The sequence below is a fragment of the Oncorhynchus nerka genome, linkage group LG18 (genome assembly GCF_034236695.1).
Source record: "Oncorhynchus nerka isolate Pitt River linkage group LG18, Oner_Uvic_2.0, whole genome shotgun sequence".
In the NCBI taxonomy this organism is placed as follows: domain Eukaryota; kingdom Metazoa; phylum Chordata; class Actinopteri; order Salmoniformes; family Salmonidae; genus Oncorhynchus; species Oncorhynchus nerka.
The window spans coordinates 52,883,905-52,907,950 of record NC_088413.1 but is presented as its reverse complement, the minus strand read 5'-3'; the positions used below and the strand labels follow the sequence as shown (position 1 = coordinate 52,907,950).

At 43.8% G+C, this 24,046-nt stretch overlaps 1 protein-coding gene across 2 annotated transcripts in view; it reads left to right on the top strand.

Annotated features, from left to right (window-relative positions):
• Positions 1 to 1,594: 1,594 nt before the first annotated feature.
• cdin1 (CDAN1 interacting nuclease 1) overlaps positions 1,595 to 24,046 on the top strand; it is an 81,306-nt gene continuing 58,854 nt past the window's right edge. The window contains exons 1-6 of one of the 2 annotated variants that reach the window (XM_029687869.2): positions 1,595 to 1,655; positions 1,959 to 2,077; positions 17,011 to 17,056; positions 18,053 to 18,117; positions 18,810 to 18,870; positions 22,372 to 22,444. In XM_029687869.2, coding sequence (XP_029543729.1) covers positions 1,977 to 2,077; positions 17,011 to 17,056; positions 18,053 to 18,117; positions 18,810 to 18,870; positions 22,372 to 22,444 — 346 coding nt within the window. In that variant the 5' untranslated portion in view covers positions 1,595 to 1,655; positions 1,959 to 1,976. The other variant, XM_029687870.2, reaches the window with a different exon arrangement.

The following is a 24,046-nucleotide window of genomic DNA, read 5'->3' as shown; positions in this document are numbered from 1 at the left end:
AGATGGATCAATTTGTTTTTCTTTTATCATTTGTTGTGATTTAGAGATGTAATTCAAGTTATGAAATGTTTTATAATCTTTTAAGCTCCAGACCATTCTAGGGTAACAAAAAAAATCTAACGTTTGCCTATTGTACAAAATGTAATAAATAGTCACCATAGAAATTACTGGGTTATATTGCTGTGGCCAGCTTTCCTTCTATCGGGTACCTGTAAATGAAGTGTGTGTGTGTTTGTGTGTGAGAGAGATTATATTAGTCCAGACTGTGATTTAGCACTGCTCAGAGATTAATTACACAATAAGACCATTGTAAAAAAATAAAAAATAAGATATTGATCTGACAAAGTAGACCTTAAAAAGAGAGCACTCAATACCTGCATTATATAACATAGTCAAATACAATTAGGCCTACTCACAACTTCCCTAAAACCAGAGTACCGCTGGTTTTAAATACGCATATTATATTTTAGTCATAGATCATGTCTGTACTCATATGATATTACATTTTGAGAAGGATATTTGCAGTAAAATAATAGTCTGAATACTTTATTATTTGTGTAGGCTTGTGTCCCCAAATAAAGAGAGCAATTCACTTCAGGCACACACTTCTGCACTAAGCTCAATAGCCTGCTTTAACAAATCTTCTTAGTGTTGTCTAGTATATCATTATTCACAATCCCAGCTAAGTGTTCCTGTCACGGACACTCGGAGTATAAACTATGAAGAGCTCAAATGAAAGAAGATATAACACATCAATAAATGATGCCTGCCTGCCCCACAGTACCTACTCTAACTTGTTACACTTTCCCTCCAGACTTCATAAGAGCCAAAGTGTGCCCCAACCAAAGACTACTTTTAAAGACTAACGTTTTCTAAACTACTCCATACGGAACCTCATCTGGAGTCAGTGGAGAGGGACAGCTTGGGATGTCGCTGAGGTTTTGGAGTTAAAAGGAATCCACTTTGTATTCATGTCTAAAAATCCAGATCTCCTGTCTTTAATTCCAAATCCCTTTAAATCACCCTTTGGCAGAAAAAGAGGATTACAGGGTTTTGGAAGGTGTTGATACATGGCTATGCTTGAATGGGGTGTACAACTCTACTACTTAGAGGGCATGAGTTTATAATAGGCAGTTTTGTAATCTATAGTTTAATTTCCAGATAATCATAAAAATATAAAAAAATAATTCAGGTTGTCATTGTGAAAAACGTTCCAAGTGAATGCATTTTCTTCTATTGTTTTAAAAGAAAGTATGCTTTCCCTTTCAATTCAGCTATTTTAGGCTATCAGAAAAAAATTACAAAAATGTGTTTTTTATTTTGCTGTAGGGTTCCATTTATTGTTTAGGCTACTAGTATATATCATTCATTATAATGAAAGAGTACCATGCATTGGTCTTGAATGCAGTATAATTTGTCCCACTGTATGCATTTCCTACCTATGCGAATGTATTGCTATGATATTACAGGTGATATTTTCCAAATCTGTCAAAGAAAGTTATTAAGTCGTTTAGGTTTGATAGTGCTGCTGTTGGTATTGAATCACTGAAGCAAAGACCGTAGCGAGCCTATCCCTTACCGGTATACTCAGCTCCTGCAATATAGACCAATAGGAGAGCTTTTCATACTGACGTGTGTGTTTTAACTTTCTCGCGGTAAGAAACCAGGAAGTGTATTGTGCTCCTTGCATTTATTGTAATAACATTGTTTTACTGGAAAATAGCATTGATTTTGCTGGATTATATTGACTTAGTATTGCATGCAGTAGCTATTATTAAACTAGCGGAATATTTACTGTCGTTTATGTGACCGATTTGAAAGAGTTTGATACGCTGAACATTGGTAGCTAAACAGCTAACACACTAACGTTAGTTAGCAAGCAATTTCACAGCTGATTTTGCAATTGCGAGCTGATATCACAACTTGCACGTTTTTGATTGTTGTCTTGTCTTGTTTAGCCACGCAGATTATTAAAAATGAAGCTGTCTCGAGCTGAATACAAGGAGATAGTGAAATGCACCGAACATTTGAGACCCACGCGTCAGTGTATGACAATACTGAGGCAAAGATTTCCAAAGTAAGTGATGATTCTTTCAATTTAGTTTACCCTATTAATATTGTCATCAACTTTTGCTATGTCCTTGATGCTTGTTGTCCTACTGTATGAGCCTATCCCTGCATAATTTTGTCGCTCGAAGCTGTTGAGCTTTTCGGCACATTCTAACGGGATTTCCACATAACACGATAATTCGGATAGCCATGCTAGCTTCGCCCTCATGTGAGTGTTAGCAAGCTAGGTTTTGTAAAACAGGAACCTCAAATTAATGATATGTTACGTTTGGTATGTTTACATAAGTTACTTAAGACAAAAGGAGGGTGGTTGGGTGAGCGTATAACGCGAACGTCTAGCCACCCCAAAGGTTGTGTGTTCAAATCACATCATAGTTGGGGCTGGGGGGTGTGTGTTAGTTGGGGCTGGGGGGTGTGTGTTAGTGGGGCTGTTGGGGCTGGGGTGTGTTTAGTTGGGGCTGGGGTGTGTTAGTTGGGGCTGGGGGTGTGTTGGGGCTGGGGGTGTGTTAGTTGGGGCTGGGGGGTGTGTGTTAGTTGGGGCTGGGGGAGTGTGTTAGTTGGGGCTGGGGGTGTGTGTTAGTTGGGGCTGGGGGGTGTGTTAGTTGGGGGGGGTGTGTTAGTTGGGGCTGGGGGTGTGTTAGTTGGGGCTGGGGGGTGTGTGTTAGTTGGGGCTGGGGGTGTGTGTTAGTTGGGGCTGGGGGTGTTAGTTGGGGCTGGGGGGTGTGTTAGTTGGGGCTGGGGGTGTGTTTAGTTGGGGCTGGGGTGTGTGTTAGTTGGGGCTGGGGGGTGTTAGTTGGGGCTGGGGGTGTGTTAGTTGGGGCTGGGGGGTGTTAGTTGGGGCTGGGGGGTGTTAGTTGGGGCTGGGGGGTGTTAGTTGGGGCTGGGGGGGGTGTTAGTTGGGGCTGGGGGGTGTTAGTTGGGCTGGGGGTGTGTTAGTTGGGTCTGGGGGTGTGTTAGTTGGGGCTGGGGGTGTGTTAGTTGGGGCTGGGGGTGGTGTTAGTTGGGGCTGGGGTGTGTATTAGTTGGGGCTGGGGGTGTGTTAGTTGGGGCTGGGGAGTGTGTTAGTTGGGGTGTGTTAGTTGGGGCTGGGGGGTGTGTTAGTTGGGGCTGGGGGTGTGTTAGTTGGGGCTGGGGGTGTGTTAGTTGGGGCTGGGGGTGTTAGTTGGGGCTGGGGGGTGTTAGTTGGGGCTGGGGGGTGTGTTAGTTGGGGCTGGGGAGTGTGTTAGTTGGGGCTGGGAGTGTGTTAGTTGGGGCTGAGGGTGTGTTAGTTGGGGCTGAGGGGTGTTAGTTGGGGCTGAGGGTTTGTTAGTTGGAGCTGGGGGTGTTAGTTGGGGCTGGGGGGGTGTTAGTTGGGGCTGGGGGGTGTTAGTTGGGGCTGGGGGGTGTGTTAGTTGGGGCTGGGGGTGTGTTAGTTGGGGCTGGGGGTGTGTTAGTTGGGGCTGGGGGTGTGTTAGTTGGGGCTGGGGGGTGTGTTAGTTGGGGCTGGGGAGTGTGTTAGTTGGGGCTGGGGGTGTGTGTTGGTTGGGGCTGGGGGTGTTAGTTGGGGCTGAGGGGTGTTAGTTGGGGCTGAGGGGGTGTTAGTTGGGGCTGGGGGGGTGTTAGTTGGGGCTGGGGAGGGGGTGTTAGTTGGGGCTGGGGAGTGTGTTAGTTGGGGCTGGGGAGTGTGTTAGTTGGGGCTGAGGGGTGTTAGTTGGGGCTGGGGGGTGTTAGTTGGGGCTGGGGGGGTGTTAGTTGGGGCTGAGGGGGTGTTAGTTGGGGCTGAGGGGTGTTAGTTGGGGCTGGGGGTGTTAGTTGGGGCTGGGGAGGGGGTGTTAGTTGGGGCTGGGGGGTGTGTAGTTGGGGCTGGGGAGGGTGTTAGTTGGGGCTGGGGGGGGGTGTTAGTTGGGGCTGGGGGTGTGTTAGTTGGGGCTGGGGGTGTGTTAGTTGGGGCTGGGGGTGTGTTAGTTGGGGCAGAGGTGTGTTAGTTGGGGCTGGGGGTGTTAGTTGGGGCTGGGGGGTGTTAGTTGGGGCTGGGGGGTGTTAGTTGGGGCTGGGCGTGTGTTAGTTGGGGCTGGGGGTGTGTTAGTTGGGGCTGGGGGGTGTGTTAGTTGGGGCTGGGGGGTGTGTTAGTTGGGGCTGGGAGGGTGTGTTAGTTGGGGCTGGGGGGTGTGTTAGTTGGGGCTGGGGGGTGTGTGTTAGTTGGGGCTGGGGGGTGTGTTAGTTGGGGCTGGGGGTGTGTTAGTTGGGGCTGGGGGGGGTGTGTTAGTTGGGGCTGGAGAGAAGTGAGACACCTATCAGGCCCCTGAGGACTGGAGTTGCCCAGGCCTGCACCCTAACCTTAACCCCTAGTGGTAGCTAACGTTAGCCACCTAGCTAACATTACCCACAATAAATTGTAATTTGTAACATATCATACGTTTTGGAAATTCATAACATTAAAACAAAATGTAATTAGCATATCATACGAAATGGATGCTGGACATCCGACAGTTAATACATACTACTATACCAAAGGTAACATACCTTTGGATCTGGATCAACGTGTACGACAGCATGTTCCAGTTCCCACCAATATCCAGAAACTTCACACAGCCATTGAAGAGGAGCGGGACAACATTCTACAGGCCACAATCAACAGCCTGATCAACTCTATGTGAAGGAGATGTGTCACGCTGCATGAGGCAAATGGTGGTCACACTAGATACTAACTGGTTTTCTGATTCATGCCCCTACCTTTTTTTAAGGTATCTGTGACCAACAGATGCATATCTATATTTCCAGTCCTGTGAAATCCATAGATTAGGCCCAATGAATTTATTTAAATTCACTGATTTCCTTATATGAACTGTAACTCATTAATTGATGCATGTTGCATTTCTATTTTTGTTCAGTGTAGTAATACAATTATGGTTTTAGAAACATTACAAAGCATGCCCAACTAGATTTTTGGTCTAAATATTTAGGCTGGTAAAAAAAATGACAAAGCAAAAATAGGTTTTTAGAAATTTATGAGAAAGAAAAAAATATATATATTTTTTTAATGACATTACGTTAATTGTTATATTTAGAGTTAGTAATCTAGTTAATGGGTTTTGAGTTTTCACTTGGGTGGTTAATTAGCCCCTAATAAATTAGCCTATGATATTAGTGCACATAAAGATGTAGGCAAATTCATCTCTATTGAACTAAATCAGACCATTCTGGAGACAAAAAAAATAAAACAGGCTGATTGTCAACTGAAAATGCATGAAATCACTGTATTAGGTTGCACATAAACATATTTGAAATCACAATATCAAAAGATAAAACAACTTATTTGTTGAATACCATCTCAGTAGTCTATTATATTATTATTAAATGACTTAAGACAATACTAAATGTTTATGTTGCGTGACGCAGCGAGAGAAACAAAAATTGTGCGACCAAATCATGGGCTGGTGCCACGAACTGAAATGTTAGTCTGGAGCCCTGTCTGAGTGGGAAGGGGAAACCTGAACTAGCTGTTATTGGCAGAGAGGTTTGTAAATCTCTTCAAAAAATTTGTTTTATTGGTCTATTAACTAATTTAACACCTGGTGCTGTCACCAGGCATGCCAAAACTCCTCCCACCAAAACAGGCTGAATTTCAGGCTGTCTTTTCAAATAGCTCTTACACTGAAAGGGAATCATTTTGACAATTTCACAGTATTATTCCAACTTCATAGTGTGGCAATATATAGAAAACAAAGGGAATTACGTTTTTGACTGCACTGGGCCTTTAACTTACAGTAGAGGTTCTGCCTCTGCAACATAGCATGCTGTTGACTCCCACACCAGTCCAGTCAAGGTCAATAGCCAATATTTTATTAAAGAAAATATCAATACAATGAAAACTGCACATTTTCATGCATTCATTGTGTTACGTATCAGTAAGTTTAAATGAATATTTATTACACTGGTTGTTGTAATTAATTAGCAATAGATACATCTTCAATTATGTAGGCGTTTATAATAAGGGCAAAAAATGTGTGCATTTATTTCAATATACTTTGTCCATAATGTCCTACTAAATTCAGCCTCATTAAGAAATAATCCATAGACTACTTTTCAATGTTTCTGCATTGAATTTCATTACATCAGCGAGCCGGCCTCTCCTCTGGTCCACTATGTAGCTGGCTGGATGTTCAGAAATATAAGCGGGGGTTAATGGCTGTGTTGCGTTTCTCCATGACACTGAGGGGCCACTCTTTATTGAATGTAACACGTGTAATCCCCCAAGGCCACCAGGACACCGCTAGATCCTGCCGAGGTCACTTACAAAGTCGAATGGATTTGGAGCTTCCTACTAGCATTGTGCCCTAATCACCGATAGAAGAAGGCACTGGGGTCCCCAAGGGGGACACAGCCTACTTTGGGCAGGCCTTTGTTCTTAGTGTCAGCATTTTACAGAATATGTTATGTGAAAAGTGCGTTTCAGCTACATATGTACCACCTTTTTGTCCATATTAGTATAGATCGTTGTAATGTTTATTTAGGTTCTGGATGTGATCTTTTACCCCACAGTGTTTCTGTTTCTCAACCAAAACCTCTAACTACCACTATCCTTCCAGTAAGAAGTGTTTTTCGGGGGTGATAACTGTATAGCGCTCCTCTCAGTGGTGCCGACTCTTTTGTTTAGTCTTAGCCGTTATTGTTATTATTTCTTTCTCGGAGAGGCCCCTGCTCTTTAAAAACCCTGAGTCTTGTCATCGGGCCTGACAGACAGGCACGGCAGCAGTGTTTTCACAGCCTGCAAAATTATTCTGCTTGTCCAATCAGCTGAGCCGGGCTCTGGAGGGTTAGTGATTGGACTGGCAGGAAATCAGGCTCTTAAGACATAACATATCGACTAGGCCATCCATCATCTCTTAGCATGCGCTCAGGCACGGCAGGCAGGCAGGCAATCCCCCCCCCCCCCCCCCCCCCTTCTGACTGTGTGGGAGCCCTGCCACTGTGTAAATACTGGCCAGCCTGACTGTGGGCAGGGGGGTAAAGGAGGAGTGGACCGACCCACATGGGGGTGTGCCAGGGAGAGGGGACAGGCAGGGAGAGGTATCACTGTCAAACCCGTATCACAATACTGCACGATTCTGGTCACTATGGAGATAGAAGTAGTATAATGACCTGGCCACTTTCTAGTCAGTGCTTTCATGACTGTCATGTTAATAACAACTGTCTCACTGCAGATGGATGACAAGCTAGATGCAGGAACTGTTGACTGAATTCTTATAGGCCTGTTCTTTACTCTTAATGTGGAACTGGTGATGTAGGCCTATGTCACAAAAATAAATGCAGAATATGCACATTGTTTGCCCTGAATTTGAGTTGTAATACATCACAGCACAGCAGGTATATCTCTCTGGTCACCCCCAAAACCAATTCTTCCTTTGGCCGCCTCTCCTTCCAGTTCTCTGCTGCCAATGACTGGAACGAACTACAAAAATCTCTGAAACTGGAAACTCTTATCTCCCTCACTAGCTTTAAGCACCAACTATCAGAGCAGCTCACAGATTACTGCACCTGTACATAGCCCATCTATAATTTAGCCCAAACAACTACCTATTTCCCTACTGTATTTATTTATTTATTGCTCCTTTGAACCCCATTATTTTTATTTCTACTTTGCACATTCTTCCACTGCAAATCTACCATTCCAGTGTTTTACTTGCTATATTGTATTTACTTTGCCACCATGGCCTTTTTTGCCTTTACCTCCCTTATCTCACCTCATTTGCTCACATCGTATATAGACTTATTTATACTGTATTATTGACTGTATGTTTGTTTTACTCCATGTGTAACTCTGTGTCGTTGTATGTGTCGAACTGCTTTGCTTTATCTTGGCCAGGTCGCAATTGTAAATGAGAACTTGTTCTCAACTTGCCTACCTGGTTAAATAAAGGTGGAAAATAAATTTAAAAAAATTAAAAAAAACTAATTGGATATTATATTTCACAATAGCATTTAGCATTCACTGCTTTTGATAGGAGAGTCAATGGGAAGAGGATCAAAATCCCAAACGATAATGATTGTGATTGGCCATTTCAAGGTCATTTCCACGGGGCGTCTGTCAGTCTTTCTGATGGGATAGAGGGAGAAAAGGGGGAGGGAGAAAAGATGGAGAAAGGGAGGGATGTGCCGGCCGTGGTCCCTCGGCTGTGTCGCCTGCATAACACAGATGTTGGGAGTCATCTGTCAGCCTGGCCTCTCCTACCGAGCCCGGGCTGTTCTGAGGGAAAAAGAATTGGACACGGTGCTGTCACTTCTTACCCCCGCTCACAATGGAGGGACATGCAAATAGTCCCCCCCCCCTGCCCGGCCGGGGCTGTCCCTGTTCCTGCCTAGTGTCTGGCTGCCTGGGCCCCGGCTACAATGAGAACCAGGGAGGCAGTGTAGCAGCAGCGTGGGGGCGGGAAATTGCTCAACACAGCCAATGTGACAACAGTCCCATCAGACCTTTCTTTCGACCACGTATTAGAATTGGAAATGATGGGCTGCTGCTCTGAGGCCTCGCCTGGCTTCCCCCGGTCCAGAGGGGACCACAGTCCCTCCGCTCTCTTTGTCGAGAGAGACTTTTCTGGCCTTCTGCACTACTTTATGAATGAATTTGGATTTAATGTTACTCCCCTCTTTAAAACACCTTTCAGCTTATTCTGCATATGGCTCTTCTGAGTTAGAGAGAAGGGTGGGGGAAAAGAATTGGACTAGCAAACACACACACAGCAGTTCCCTAGTGTGGAGTCCCTGAACGTTTTCGAATCGGGCCCTAATGTGCCGTTTTCATCAGCAGTGAGGCGGGCTGCAATATGGTGCCGGGGGCTCGCTGGGGGAATATGAATGTTGATTAAACATGCGTTCAGCCTTTTGAAATTCTGAAAACGTGTCAGAATAATGGATGTTGAGCAAATGTCAAGCATTTGTTAATTTCTCTGTTATTTGGGGTTTATCTAGCGTGATCTGGGGAGGAATCAGAGGCCAGCGTTGTTGTGGCATGTGTCATTGATATGGTGATTTCTTGGCAAGAGTCACTTTGTTTTTGATGGTAATATTCAGGCCGGGGAGGACTTTGCTCATTGATTATTTATTAGGTCTATGGTTTCTCTATTACATGCCAGTTAATAAAGGATGTGGTATTATTCATTCATTAACTTCTGCGCTCGCTCTGTTTAACATGCTCAGCTTTACACAAAGAGGATAGAAAACCATGTTGATTTTGGTCAAATTGTTGACAAACGCTGTCCTCTTTATTTCTAGTTTCTGTGTTCTGCCCTATTTTCAGTTGGCACATCTTTTGCAAAATAAATACTATGTCTTTATACTGTTTATTGAAGACATTGTTGAGAGCTCTGTGGGAGATTTTTCTTCAAACTTTGAGACTCTTGAGACTAGGCTAGCTAATTAAACTACTGCATATCTTGGAAAGAGGATTGTTCACACATGGCAACACACAATGAAAACATTCCTTGCTAAATAGCTCTGAAAACTCTAACACTTGGGTGAATGTATACCGAACAAAAATATAAACGCAACATGCAACGATTTTACTGAGTTACAGTTCATATAAGGAAATCAGTCAATTGAAATAAATTCATTATGCCCTGATCTATTGATTTCACATGACTGGGCAGGGGCACAGCTATGTGTGGCCCTGGGAGGGCATAGGCCCACCCACTTTGGAGCCAGGCCCAGCCAATCAGAATGAGTTTTCCCCACACAAAAGGGCATTATTAAAAAATATTCCTCAGTTTAATCAGCTGTCTGGGAGGCTGGTCTCAGATGATCCCGCAGGGGAAGAAGCCGTATGTGGAGGTCCTGGGTTGGCGTGGTTACATGTGGTCTGTGGTTGTGATGCCGGTTGGACATACTGCCAAATTCTATAAAATGACGTTGGAGGCACCTTATATGGTAGAGAAATGAACCTTCAATTCTTTGACAACAGCTCTGGTGGCCTTCCTGCAGTTAGCAGGCCAATTGCATACTACCTCAAAACTTGAGATATTTGTGGCATTGTGTTGTGTGACAAAACTGCACATTTTAGTGGCCCTTTATTGTCCCCAGCACAAGTTGCACCTGTGTAATGATCATGCTGTTTAATCAGCTTTTTGATTTGCCACACCTGTCAGGTGGATGGATTATCTTGGCAAAGGAGAAATGCTCACTAACAGGGATGTAAACAAATTTGTGCACAAAATTTGAGAGAAATAAGCTTTTTGCGTATGGAAAATTTCGGTGGTCTTTTATTTCAGCTAATGAAACATGGGACCAACACTTTACGTCTTGCGTTTTTATATTTTTGCTCAGTGTAAAATCACATAATAGTCCGTCATTGAAAATAAGAATTTGTTCTTAACTGACTTGCCTAGTTAAATAAAGGTAAAAAAAAAACATAATAACCTTAAATTATTTACTGTAAAATATTGTATATTTTGGCTAGATTTCATTGTTCCATTATTTTGTTTCTCTGTATAGTCTTTTCATTCTATCCTAAGAATGTGTCCTAGCATGGCCATTTTAACTGGGGCTGTCTCAACCTGGATGTGGTGATGACATTAGCCAGGGCTTGGTCTGGGTCTGTCTCTGAGGCTGCCAGATGGGCTAGTAGTGAGGTCTAGCCTAGCAGCCCGCCTAGCAGCCCATCTAGCGCTTCAGCAGCCTCCGCCTCCCCTGATCTAGATGACCACACCACGCTCCTCTGGCTCTCGGCTCAGACCAAAACACAAGCTGGCAGCTGGGGCTTGTGGGTGAACCCCCCCAGCCAATAGGAGTGCTGTCTGTAGCAGGCTGGGATACGGCCGCTGGCCGGGAAGACTAATCACAGAACTGGACGGGTTTATGTGGTCAGGAAGAATGGAGGGAGGCGAGAGAGATGAAGAGAGGAGAAAATAGTGAGACTGCTGAGTTTGGAGGAAGAGAAGGGATAGATAGAGAGAGAGAGAGAGTAGGAGGAGTGAGACTATGCTGAGTTTACAGTTTGATGTCAGGTTGAGGAACTCATGAATAATAGATGTGATCAATTAGTTGATTAGGAAGCGGAGGAGTAATATGCTTCCTCATTGGGATGTGTTGCTCTGGCCTCGGGAAGCTTCCCAAATTGTAATGCATTGGCTCATTGGGCTAAAAAGGACTCCAATAAACTGCTGCCAATCGCCAGACAGTGTTGTCAATGATGGCAGGAGGCTACTTCATTTTCTGTAATTTAGTGCGTGTATGAGTAACTTTTTTTGACGTAAACATCATGAAAGTGGACAACATTCACGGTTTTCCATAGCAGACTGACAAACATCTCCAATAAAAATGTTCCTTTCAAAAATGATAAACAACACACACACACACACACACACACACACACGCAGCTATGCTGGAGACTGTAGCCCCGGGATCTGTTTGCATACTGGGATCAATTGAAAAAAGAAGAATGGAACAAATTGCCCAGAATGGTACAAGTGGTGTAGTTGTGCTTGAGAGAGTAGGCAGGCAGTTGGTCAGCGTAATGTGTTTTCTTGCCAGACCAGACTTGCTTCATGATGGATAACCAAGGCCTCATTTTCAATTTTCCACAAGAGTTTGCAGAGACTGCCATGATGACAATAATTGCGCTATAACAATAGTAACGTGCCTTTTTAATAGCTAGAACTTAGTTTGTCACGAATCACATATGGAGAGGCCACTACCTTTCATGACAAATCATAATTAGGTCTGTGATGGTGTTATGGGCAACACTATTTTAACCACACTTACACGAAAGCCCTGAGATCCTGGACACTCACCACAGCTCTAGCGAGACACCATGTTTGTGAGCTTCTGTTAAATCAGCCTCTGGCTCTGTCCACACAGTGAAAGTCCCCCACAGGGAGCTCCAGTGGGCTATGGCTTCCTCTGAGTGAGAAGGAGAGTTCCCATCCTGTCTGTAGTATTGATGCTCCCTGGTGCTGATGGGAGTTGTGGTTCATTCCTGGGGGTTCCATTCACTCTGAAGCCACAGTGTAGAATTGGATTGTTCTCCTGTCAATGAAATATTTGACTTGTCTCTAGGTTGGTTTTCAATATGCGTCTGGTTGGTGTTCATCACATCTCTTCATTTCTTTTAAGGAGCATTTGTCATAATGTAACCACAGTGGTGATTTATTATGTTTGTATGTGGTAACATACAAGAAAATGAAAACATTTCTGTTAACATCAAGATGACATTTTGCTAAATTTGGTGTCATGATTTTTGACATGAACATTTTCTATTCTAGATAGGCAATTGTAATGAAGGAAAACAACTTTAATGGTAAACATTTTTGTTCATAAACAAGTATTTGTTTGGAACGCCATGACTCTGAGATGCCTGTTTGTTTATGTGGTTTGTGGAAATGTATCACAGTTGTACGTTAAGGATTTTTCCTCTTGATTCCGTCTTGCTGATGATGGTAGACTTTGGTGAGAAACAGATGTTGGCCTCTCTTATCAGCATGTGTAATTAGAGGGATTTGCATATGCAGAGTATTTAACCAAAAGCACATCCAGCTATATTTGTTTCACTACACAATGTTTCATTTAAGGGGAAGAGAATGTGTTTGAAATGTGAGATCATTTCACAGAGATCATAACTAAATATAGTATCCATGTATTGGATAACCATATATAGTATCCATGTATCGGATAATGCATCTTTAATTGTTCCTAGCCATTCCACTGTCGACCAGGTCACTGAGTAAAGGTCATAATATCAACTCCATGAAGCTACAGTATCTTAATCAGACCTGGATATACTGTCAACTATTGAAACTCTGACACTCATACAGACTTTCCTTTTCATTATCACCCCCCCCCCCCCCCTCCCCAATGTCCTTGGAATCATTAGTAAAAAATGTGCCCTGCCTCGGTGAGCTTCATGCCCTGAAGAGTCACGACACGCACCGCTCTCTACATATAGGCTAGATGCTCCAAATGCTAAGTACTGTCACAGCATATGATACCCACGCCATTAGCCAGGTGGCTTTCATTAGGGGAATGACTGCTATCGTTTATAATTAATTATTTGTAAATAGGAAGATTCTGAAAATAATTGATAGCTTGTAGTATATGCCCTCAATTAATTAGCTAGCGAGGCAATCTGGTGGTAATCTCTTCACCGTTGGTTTTTTTGCTAAACGTTTTTGATTGTTTTTGATTCAAAGCAGTTTGCCTCTTCAATGGTTGTATTATGATGGTGCATTTTTTTTAGAGAACTATATGTGATGTCGTACTAGAGAAAAACAATGGAGTAGAAAAGGAATCCCAGATTAGTTTAATCCTCGAAGGTGCTGGGGGACCCTGAAGCATTGACAACATATCCCAACCAGCATACGCAGACACCAGTTTTTTGTTATTTACAATCTAATATACTCTTCAGTGTCCTACAACGTATAGGCCTTAACTGTTCAACACATGGGGATGAGTAATATATATCCCATAGTGAATTCTAGACGTGAACAGACAGTCCTAGCAGCGTAGTAACAAAGTGAACCTCCTAATTGTTTTAATCAAATCCGGAGCCTTACTATTTTGGGCTCTGTGCATATTAATGTGGCTGTCTAGGGTTGTGGGGCTGGGGAAGGGTAATTACACAGAGAGACAATGATTCCCTAACCACTCTTCTGTTTCCTAACCTTCTGTCTTTCTATGTTCACAACTCAAGGCCGCTGGGATGGATTCTGTTTTCCTATTTTTCCGGAGAGGTCAGTGTCCAATTATGTTTTTGACCCTTGCAACTTCGTAATTAAATGTTTTTCTTCGACACTCAAGTTGCTGCTGATGATTTAGATGGTTCTGACTAGGGCAACTATACCATATAACTCATCCAATTACAGCCACGCCTTAATATATACACTATGCGTGATCTATTTAATGAGTCTTCTCCTATTGGCTGAACAACACTACAGTCATAATATAGCTGCAGCTAGTCTGACCAAATGTTGACTCCCAGTGGGTCAGTGTCTGGGTCAGTGTCTGGGTCACTGCCTCCCTCACCTCACACAATGCAATCGTTACCTCTTCAGATTGACATATCATCAGCATCAGGGTGATATCCCAGTCCATAGTATCTGTTAGGCAGACTGTGTTGGTGGTGTCAAAACCGTCGCTGTATTCCCTGCTGAGGTTCATCATGACATGGTCAACTGAGAAGAGGCAATGGCGAGTCCGCTTCCATCTCTATTTACTTTGCAAGGGAAGAAACACGGCTTCATCAGCCTGCGTATTTACAGATGTAATCAGGGGTCGGGTTTTGTAGGTTCTCCTCGGCACTGGACATTGTTATTGACCCCAGCTTTCCATGGGAAAGAAAGATGGTGGCGGTAATGAAGCTGCTCGCGCCCTCCTCCTCTTATTTACCTGGCTTTTGTTGCTTTGTTTACTAGATACATACTGATGCATAAAATGAGGTAGTATAATACACCAATGTGCCTTGTTAGTGTTACCCCCCGTCGTCAGACACCCCTTCTCTGCAATAGGGTCCTTCTTGTTAGGATACATTGAATGGGTTCACACATTTTGGAGTCATAGCTAACGACAAGGTAATAGAATCTGGTTGAGTTGAGCTCCTCCTTTGTCATGAAATGCCTCTGTTTTTACATCAGTGTGGTGTGTGTTATCGCTGCCACCGAAGGGTCTGAAGCAGAGAGAGAGCGGTGAGTGTGGGTAAATGTAATGCTACTGTTGAGCAGGCTGGGAGATCCGACCACTATTGTAAGGCTCTGCGCGTGGCTCCATTTCTTTACCATGAATTGAGCGTAGTTCATCAGGAGAGCACAGGTTGAATAGGCCTGAACATTAATGTAAAGCCTGCAGTAACTTTATTATTCACGTGGAAAGGCAACGTAGAATATTGCCTCATTGTAACGCCGTGGCAGATTCTATAAACTTAGGACAAGCCTTGGTTTGTGTCCAGTTATCGAGAGCCCTGCCCTTCCACCCCTCTTGTCTCGTAATTTGGCTCTCCGTGTCTATCTTTTGTAAACTTGGAAGTTGGAACAAGATGTTTTCATTCTTTCGATTCAGTGTTTTCACTGGATTTCCAGGTGGGAGAAAAGCATCGCAGACAGAAGCGAAAAAGAAAAACACAACCCTGTTTCCATAAAAATGGCAACCGTGCCGTTTGAAACCGATATGTTTTCACAGATATTAAAAGCAGTTTGTGTCCCTTTTAAACTTAACAGGGTAAAGATTTAGCAATTAGGGAGTAATCACGCTCATTATACAGAGTAATCCATTTAAAACCTAACAGATGTCTGTTTCAGCAGAGGGAAGGAGGTCCCACTCAGAGAATAGTGCTGTAATGTTGTTGAAATGCTCAGGTGCAAGGTTGAAGTGGCGAAGATTTTATATATAAATATAAAAAAAATTCTCCCCTAAGTGTCCACATGTTGACTGTTTTGAACGGGTCATTTAATTGCCATGGTCCCTACGTATCGTTGTAAATTAAGGCCGGGGCAGCCTCCATGTTTTCCTTCTCTGAGACCCTTTTTCATGTTTTCATATGTAACTTTTTTTCTTGTCTTAACTTTTTGAAAAGTAGTAGTTTGTGGTTTTGATGGTTGTCCACATGATGGGGAGACTTGCATTGTTGAGCATTACTCCTCGTCCTTCCACAGTCACAGCAGTAAAACTGTTTACCACTGACATCTGGAGAAGTTAACATTGAGGTTTCTGCGGGGTTTAGGCCTATAGTCATTATAAACTACTAAACTATTCCAGTGCTGTAGTCCTTTTTTATTAAGATCTAGACAAATCAATGCCTCAGATTCATCTGCCTTTGTTTACATGTCACATGGTCATTTCATGGTTTGCAGTGATGGCCGATATGGACTCAATATTTCAATGCTTATAGGAAGCTAGGGCTTCTAGTCAGTATTTACATACCATTCTCAGGTGACTTGTAAAGAAAAGTCTATTAAATTTAACAATCAAATGTACTGAGAGTGGTATATGGAGACAAAAAACCACAGGAGACCATCGTTCTCTGTGTCTGTGTGTGTGTGTGTGTGTGTGTGTGTGTGTGTGTGTGTGTGGTTTAGTTTAGTTTGTACTATACGTGCACGAGCTGTTGACGTGTGGGCGAATGTTTGTACTGTCCAATTAGAGAGAAAAAATCTGTCACTGCTTTAAATATTTTTGATTGAAAGGAGGGAGATTTAGGTGGGCGGGGGGTGAGAATCCCTGACGGAGCTGCCTGTTTCCCCCCCCACTGCCAGGTGTTTAACATTGACTCGAGCTGGAGATGAATGGAGCTTATGGCAACCAGTGGAATTGACCGACTCCTGGGAATCTCAGCTTCCTGCCGTGAAAGTTAATATTTTCAAAGCCCATCAGATGCACTGGGAATGTTCCTGAGCGTCCCATAGGCCAGCACTGATAGTGAGGCCCCCACACACACTCCTAGAAAGAAGGCTTACTCATCGCTAACAAAATGTGTTTGAATATGTTGCCACTGAGCACCGTGTTCCCTGTACTGCTAACGGAAATGATCCCCATCAATTATTTACATGGATTTGCTTTGTTTCTCCCTCATGTTTGTGCCTTTTAGCCCGGCTACAAGGTAACGATATCGTCTCTGTGGTTTTCTACACCAGGATGCACTCAAAATAACGACAATGATTTGACGATGTTCTGTTCTACTGTGTTTGGGGGCTTTTGGTGTGAGCAAGGGAAGAAAGAAATCTCCAGCTCGACTATATTTTCTCTATTCTCATAGCACTCACACCAACCTCCCCCTTCTCCACCCCCTGCTGCCGGACCATCGCGGCAGGAATCCTTTGTCCGAGGTGTTCATCTGGAACAACTTTGCCACACTTGTTTTCATGTTCTTTTAGATTACAGGGCAGCCGAGCCGGCCCTGGCTTTGAAGCTGTTCTCGCTCTCCCTTTGTCTCTGTGCAATGCACTCTGGTAATTAACTTTGTCCTTCTTTTATTTGTTCCAGTCACTCGCAGTCCACTCTTCTGAGCATCTTCTCCCTGGAGTACCAGGTTAGAATTTTTCTTCCTTTGTGATCCCTGACAGGTGCCTAATTGAATGATGAATGTCCTTTTATTTCTTTGTAATTGAACTGCCAGCTCTCTGATTGGTTTGGAGGATGCCCCCCCCCTCCTCTCTTTCACATGGAGGGACCTGCTTGCATGAGTCTATGTGGATGTCTGCCAAGCCTTCCCATCCATCTGTCTAATAACATCTAGCCGCTGCTTATTTGGTGGACCTGTAATAAATTATGCTAAACCATTATTATTCTGACAATAATCATTTCCCCGTGCAGTGCGGCTGCGTGTGCTAAATGTTTGCTGACTCGCACTGTCACTGCCGCTTTCCACGTCTGACAGCGGATGATGATAAATGACCGCTGCCGCGAGTGGCAGAAGGCAGCACAGGCAGAAAATGGAGTCATTTATCATCCCCCTGACAGGTGTCAGTCACGCCGCACGTCTCCACGGAATTCCATTTTTTTTTTGTGTGTAGTAGTTTTTAAATAAGTCGTCTTTTAAAGCAATGCTCTTTCTCTCCTATCCCTCTGGTTAAGATGGGTTCAAATTGAATTGCATGATGGAAATGCGTTGCGCTGGGGTGGCAGGCGGCGGAATAGGTCGCTGTTTGATCGAGGCGGGAAATGAATACGGGGTTTTGAGTAGGGGGTTGAACAAGGTTGCCTTGGCTCGCTGTGAGACCCTGGGCAAACTTATTGAGATTCAATTACTATGACCCCTCTCTCACAGCCTGTTCATACACCATACCATAGAGCACCCAAGGCGGAGTGATTCAGGGGAAAGAAAAGCTTTGTTTTGGTCTTTGTACTGCATTGCATGGCTAGCAAGTTTACTATATGGATATCATCTGTAGCATGTGTATAATGTCTAGCAAGCGTATTTATTCATATTTTGCTATTAATAATTGCACCATTATAATATGTTGTATTTTGTGTTCAAATTAAATGCGTTTCGTTTTAGTAACACTTTATGTACCCTTTGTTCCAGAAAAGGACCAAAAGAACCATGTCAAGGCATCAAGCCCCGGATAGCATTGAAAGCTACTACCAAAGGTACGCCCCCCCCCCCCCCGCCCAGGAAGGGAATCATTCATGTTGCATGATAGGAAGTGGACAGGGCTGAGAGTAGGTGGGCCTCCATGACAGATATAATCTCCTCCAAACAAATCACCACCTTTTAGGATTCATTCCAGACCTCTACATGCACCTGCTGAAAAGAGAGAACAGCAGTTGGACATTTGACTTACACAGGCTTATGATGGGCTGATTATCTCTAATTCTGTTAACTGTTAAACTAATAAATACGGTTGTTTTTTTTTGTACAGGCTAAAGGGGGAAGTCTGAGAAAGCGTCTTCGCATATCACAATCGGCCTTTTTTCTAGCTTATTAAGCCATTGTTCTGTTGGGAACGAGGCCTGGATAATGCACTTCTAATCCACTTATATAACAACAAACCTCAAGCTTTGGTGGTTTCAGTTAGCGAGGGGGAAAAGCAGTTTTGGGCGGGCAAAGAGAGGGGAGTTGACTAACTAACTATCACCCTTGGCTGGCTTAAAGGAAGTTTGAGTCTTCTAAGCACTGCCGTTTTAACCACAGCAAGCCTGCCGAATGCCACCGAGGCCGGAGTCATCAGGGACATTGACATGTTTTGGCTGGCCTGGTCTCGTCACCTCTCCCCTTCTTTCTGCCTTTGGGGGCTGCTATTCTTTTCACCGCTGTCTGTTGTCTCTTTGTTATAATGAAGGTACCTGAGCGAAGCCAAGGCACGTCCCTCTGTCCCTGTCCTTTTGGAGCTGGCCAATGAGGTAATGTCATATAACCTATATGTCTCTACCCTACCCCCCCCATCACACTTAATGTTCTACTATTTTATTTTCCATTTGAAGTGCACACAAGCAAATCTTGGTACAAACATAATTATCCCCCGAATAGCCCTGAATGCGTTTCAAATAATCGTTTTTCCCTGTCTGTTAGCGATTATGAAAATTGGACAAATGGTCCGGTCTATTAACCAATTATTTAATGTAATTAGTCCTTTATCCCCTTCAACGCAGATGTGAAAATAGTTGCTGCTTTATTATGTCATTTTTATAATTAACATTCAAAACTGCCACAGTTGCTTCAAACTGCAGACAGGTCACCGTCATCCCAATATTGTTTTAAACGAGCAGCACATTTTCCAATCACACCAAAGAAAGAAAGATACAACCCCACTTAAGCCTACATGTTTGGGGTTTGGAATAATATACATTTTCTTACACCTCAAAATGTGTCATGCTGATTGAACATGTACCAGTCAGGTCGAACGTCAGAGTATGAATTATGTTTTGGGCTATCATCGGTTACAATGAGGGATTTATTCACTTCAGAAATGGCTTGTGAAAGCACTTGGTGTTTGTTTTTAACACAGTCTTGTTGCTGTGAGCATTAAAGGGGTACACACAGCCAATGAATGTGCTCTCTCCTGTGCATTGCAGCCAGTCAGCAAATGAACCATTAACAGTGCGTTAGTCTCACCGTTTAATGGGTAGTGAGAAGGTGTTTGGTACAGGAGCCCTACGATGCCATGCTATTAGGGTAGCTCCTCTCACACCCGCCACATCCTCAGCACCATGGGGAAAATGTAGCGAAAGGCTTGACGAAACAAGAAGCCTGGAATTCGATGTTTACCCAGATAACAGCAGAGATGAGGATTTAATATCCCCTTCCAATACTGATCACCTGTGGTCACGTGTGTTGGTTCTGCCATAGGTATGTAGGTAATGGAGAACAAAAATGAAATGTGGTCACCTCTAGATCAAAAATCATCAACACCATCGTTGATGATTTTTGATCTAGAGGTGACCACATTTCATTTTTGTTCAGTTCATGACTTGCCATTTCAAAGCATATTTGTCTGTCCCCTTAAACCTTCTTTTAAATGGCAATCGACATTATTTTTTATTGCAGATGCTTCAAACCAAGCAATGAGATTCCATGCTTCCTTTTCTAAATCTGAATAGTTCACATGCATCAGTGGCACCTCAAAGCTAACTGTCATTATTCATTCTCCCATTTAATTGACATATGATTTTTTTTTTCAAAGGATTAAACTCAGCTCGGAGATAACTGTCTATGAACCATTTAACTGTCATTTTAATACGCTACTTAACATTTAAACCAAGCACTCATGCTCTCGCAGACAGCTAATTGATCTAGTTTCAGCCCTTTATGTGACAATATACACATCTCCAACAGGGGGGAAATAGTTTTCATCAATGTTAGTCATCTTGTTCCCCCCTGAAATATTATGCTATGCTTATATGTTTTTCCATAAAAGTTTTTGATTTTCATGCCTTTTTCATGGTGCTTCGTGAAGGTCAGTTTAACACATGTGCTTAAGGCAACAGGCATTAGACGGCATTAGACTGTCTGTGAGTGTGACACCTCTCAGCATCAGGGGCTGATAAAACCAAAGCTGCAGAGTTTTCCTTTTTAACGGTAATTATTTTCAGCAGACATTCAAGGGCCTCTGAATCTTAGTCACATGTTAAACTCGTGAAGTGCTGCGATTTGAGAAGCTATGAGATGGACTGATGATTAATATGAAAATTAGGGAGACGCAAGTACCTGAACTAATCAGGTAGTCCTTATGCAGGCTGGGCCAGCGTGGGTAATGTCGCCATTTCTCATGTGTCAGAGCTGATGTGGGTTACTCGGGATGGGATGCTCTCTCGTTATCTAAAGGGTTGATGTGAATAGAAGAGGGAAATGCGTCTTGGGTGAGGGGGAGAGATGGAGAGAGCGAGCCCTGTAGGCTACACAGATGCTGTCTGAGCTCCCTCCCTAATGAAGATGAAGATTGTCTCCTAACCTCTGTAATAATTATAGACATGTTTGGTCTTTAGCTAGCTGCCTTCTGTATTCAGAATTATGGAGATGGTTAACAAATACTACCGGCGTTGTCTTAAAGTCTTTGTGTGGAGTGGAGAGCTCTGTCTCTGCTTCCAGCGCCAGCAGGAAGGATCACAGAGGAGATGAAACACTACAATCTCGAAACAAGCGAAGGGCAAATTCACTTTGGGGCCCAATTATGCTAACAAGAGAAAAATGTTCCCTGACTGTTAGAACAGTCGGTTTCTTAAAGTCGCTGGAAATTGCACACATTTTTACTAGTCACGCTTGTGTATTACCAAGGCAATGGCGTTATTAGGTCATTTGTCATTTCATGTGTTTTCCATTTTTTTTTATTGTGCTATATTAACTCTGTCCAAATGGCATGTTTTTGTGTTATTTCCCAAACGGTTTGTTACATTTCGGAAGCTAGCAATTTTGTTTCCAAAGAAATAGGAAAATACAACTTTTTTGCTCAAATCGTTACACTTCAGAGTTTTTGTTTTTAGCCTCCACAATTGGTGTACATATCATTGTCTTGACACTGAGCTGTACAGTATATGGGGCTACAGTGCAGAATGAGTAGAGAAAGGAAACGGGAGTGGGCTGGGAGGTTGTATACCAGGTACCTTGTTGTCAGGGCCAGATTCACACTGCTAATCAGGCCCCCAAATCAGTCATTAGTGTTCCTCTACCTGTCAGGCGTACCCTTGATCTCCATCTGACTGCAGCCCTCTCTCACTTCTCAAGGTGTCTTGCTTTCCTCCCCTTCAAAGACCGGCTCTGCCATAGGTCCTCTTCCTCTTCCAGGGCCTGTGATATTAGGCATTGTACTGTAGTTACCAGCTCCAGTCCCTCTGGTCTGTCCTGTGTTTCTGCCTTAGTCATCTTCATATGATTAAAGCTCTGATTGTGTCTCTAGGTTGGATGGGTTTGTTGTTGCCCTTTTCATTTCAGATGATGTGACTTGCACCTTCCATGTCTCTTGATAGAGGTGAAGGCATTTCAAGCTGGTTGCTTGGCTATATTAAGAGCCTTTTGTTCCAGAAGGAAACATTAGTGCGAAGGAAGACTCCCAAAAATGAAATTAAGTTAGGGCTGCTGTCGACAGTTGGGTCAAGGTTGTAAAACAGCACAATATAGGCCTACTGTAATTTGGCCCCATTAGAATGTCATTATGTCTGTGACGTCAACCCAACACGGACAGCCAATGTTTTTTCAATGGAGTCATTCTTAATTCTTTAAAAAATAAAAACTCACACATCCAAATGATCCAAAATTGTGGGAATGTCCTTGAATGTCTCACAATTGTGCCATTCTCTGTGGAGGGAGAAAAGCAAAGTCCCCTGCTCTGTTTTGATTTGAACTATCTAGATCCCTTAACAACATAATACTCACCCACTCTCCCCCTTGTTGTTTTAACCCCATCACAGGTGGACCTCTCCCCTGCACTCATGGCTCGCGTCATTGTGGACAGGTTCCTTCAGGATCAGGAGGGTGGTGTGTGTGAGTAGGGTCTTTCTCTTTAGTTCTCTCTCTCTCTTTAGTTCTCTCTGGGTCTCTCTCTCTGGTTCTCTCTCTGGTTCTCTCTCTGGTTCTCTCTCTCTAGTTCTCTCTCTCTCTTTAGTTCTCTCTCTCTCTCCCTGGTTCTCTCTCTCTGGTTCTCTCTCTGGTTCTCTCTCTGGTTCTCTCTCTGGTTCTCTCTCTGGTTCTCTCTGGTTCTCTGGTCTCTCCCTGGTTCTCTCTCTCTCTCTGGTTCTCTCTCTCTCCCTGGTTCTCTCTCTCTGGTTCTCTCTCTCTCTGGTTCTCTCTTCTGCTCTCCTGGTTCTCTCTCTCTGGTTCTCTCTGGTTCTCTCTCTCTCTGGTTCTCTCTCTCTGGTTCTCTCTCTGGTTCTCTCTGGTTCTCTCTCTCTGGTTCTCTCTCTGGTTCTCTCTCTCTGGTTCTCTCTCTCTCTGGTTCTCTCTCTCTGGTTCTCTCTCTCTCTCTCTCTGGTTCTCTCTCTCTGGTTCTCTCTCTCTCTCTCTCTGGTTCTCTCTTCTCTCTCTGGTTCTCTCTCTCTGGTTCTCTCTCTCTGGTTCTCTCTCTCTCTCTCTCTGGTTCTCTCTCTCTCTCTCTGGTTCTCTCTCTCTGGTTCTCTCTCTGGTTCTCTCTCTCTGGTTCTCTCTCTGGTTCTCTCTCTGGTTCTCTCTCTGGTTCTCTGGTTCTCTCTCTGGTTCTCTCTCTCTCTGGTTCTCTCTGGTTCTCTCTGGTTCTCTCTCTGGTTCTCTCTCTCTCTGGTTCTCTCTCTCAGGTTCTCTCTCTCTGGTTCTCTCTCTGGTTCTCTCTCTGGTTCTCTCTCTCTCTGGTTCTCTCTCTCTCTGGTTCTCTCTCTGGTTCTCTCTCTCTCTGGTTCTCTCTCTCTGGTTCTCTCTCTCTCTCTCTGGTTCTCTCTCTCTCTCTGGTTCTCTCTCTCTGGTTCTCTCTCTCTGGTTCTCTCTCTTCTCTGGTTCTCTCTCTGGTTCTCTCTCTGCTTCTCTCTCTCTGGTTCTCTCTTCTCTCTGGTTCTCTCTCTCTGGTTCTCAGCTCTCTCTCTTTAGCTCTCTCTCTTAGCTTCTCTCTCTCTGGTTCTCTCTCTGGTTCTCTCTCTCTGGTTCTCTCTCTCTCTCTGGTTCTCTCTCTCTCTGGTCTCTGGTCTCTCTTCTCTCTCTGGTTCTCTCTCTGGTTCTCTCTCTCTGGTTCTCTCTCTGGTTCTCTCTCTCTCTGGTTCTCTCTCTCTGGTTCTCTCTCTGGTTCTCTCTCTCTCTGGTTCTCTCTCTCTCTATCTGGTTCTCTCTCTCTCTCTGGTTCTCTCTCTCTCTGGTTCTCTCTCTCTCTGGTTCTCTCTCTCTCTCTGGTTCTTTCTCTCTCTCTCTGGTTCTCTCTCTCTCTCTCTCTGGTTCTCTTTCTCTAGTTCTCTAGTTCTCTTTCTCTCTCTCTCTCTCTGGTTCTCTCTCTCTGGTTCTTTCTCTCTCTCTGGTTCTCTAGTTCTCTCTCTCTCTTTAGTTCTCTCTGTCTCTTTCTCTCTGGTTCTCTCTGGTTCTCTCTCTGATTCTCTCTCTTTAGCTCTCTCTTTAGCTCTCTCTCTCTCG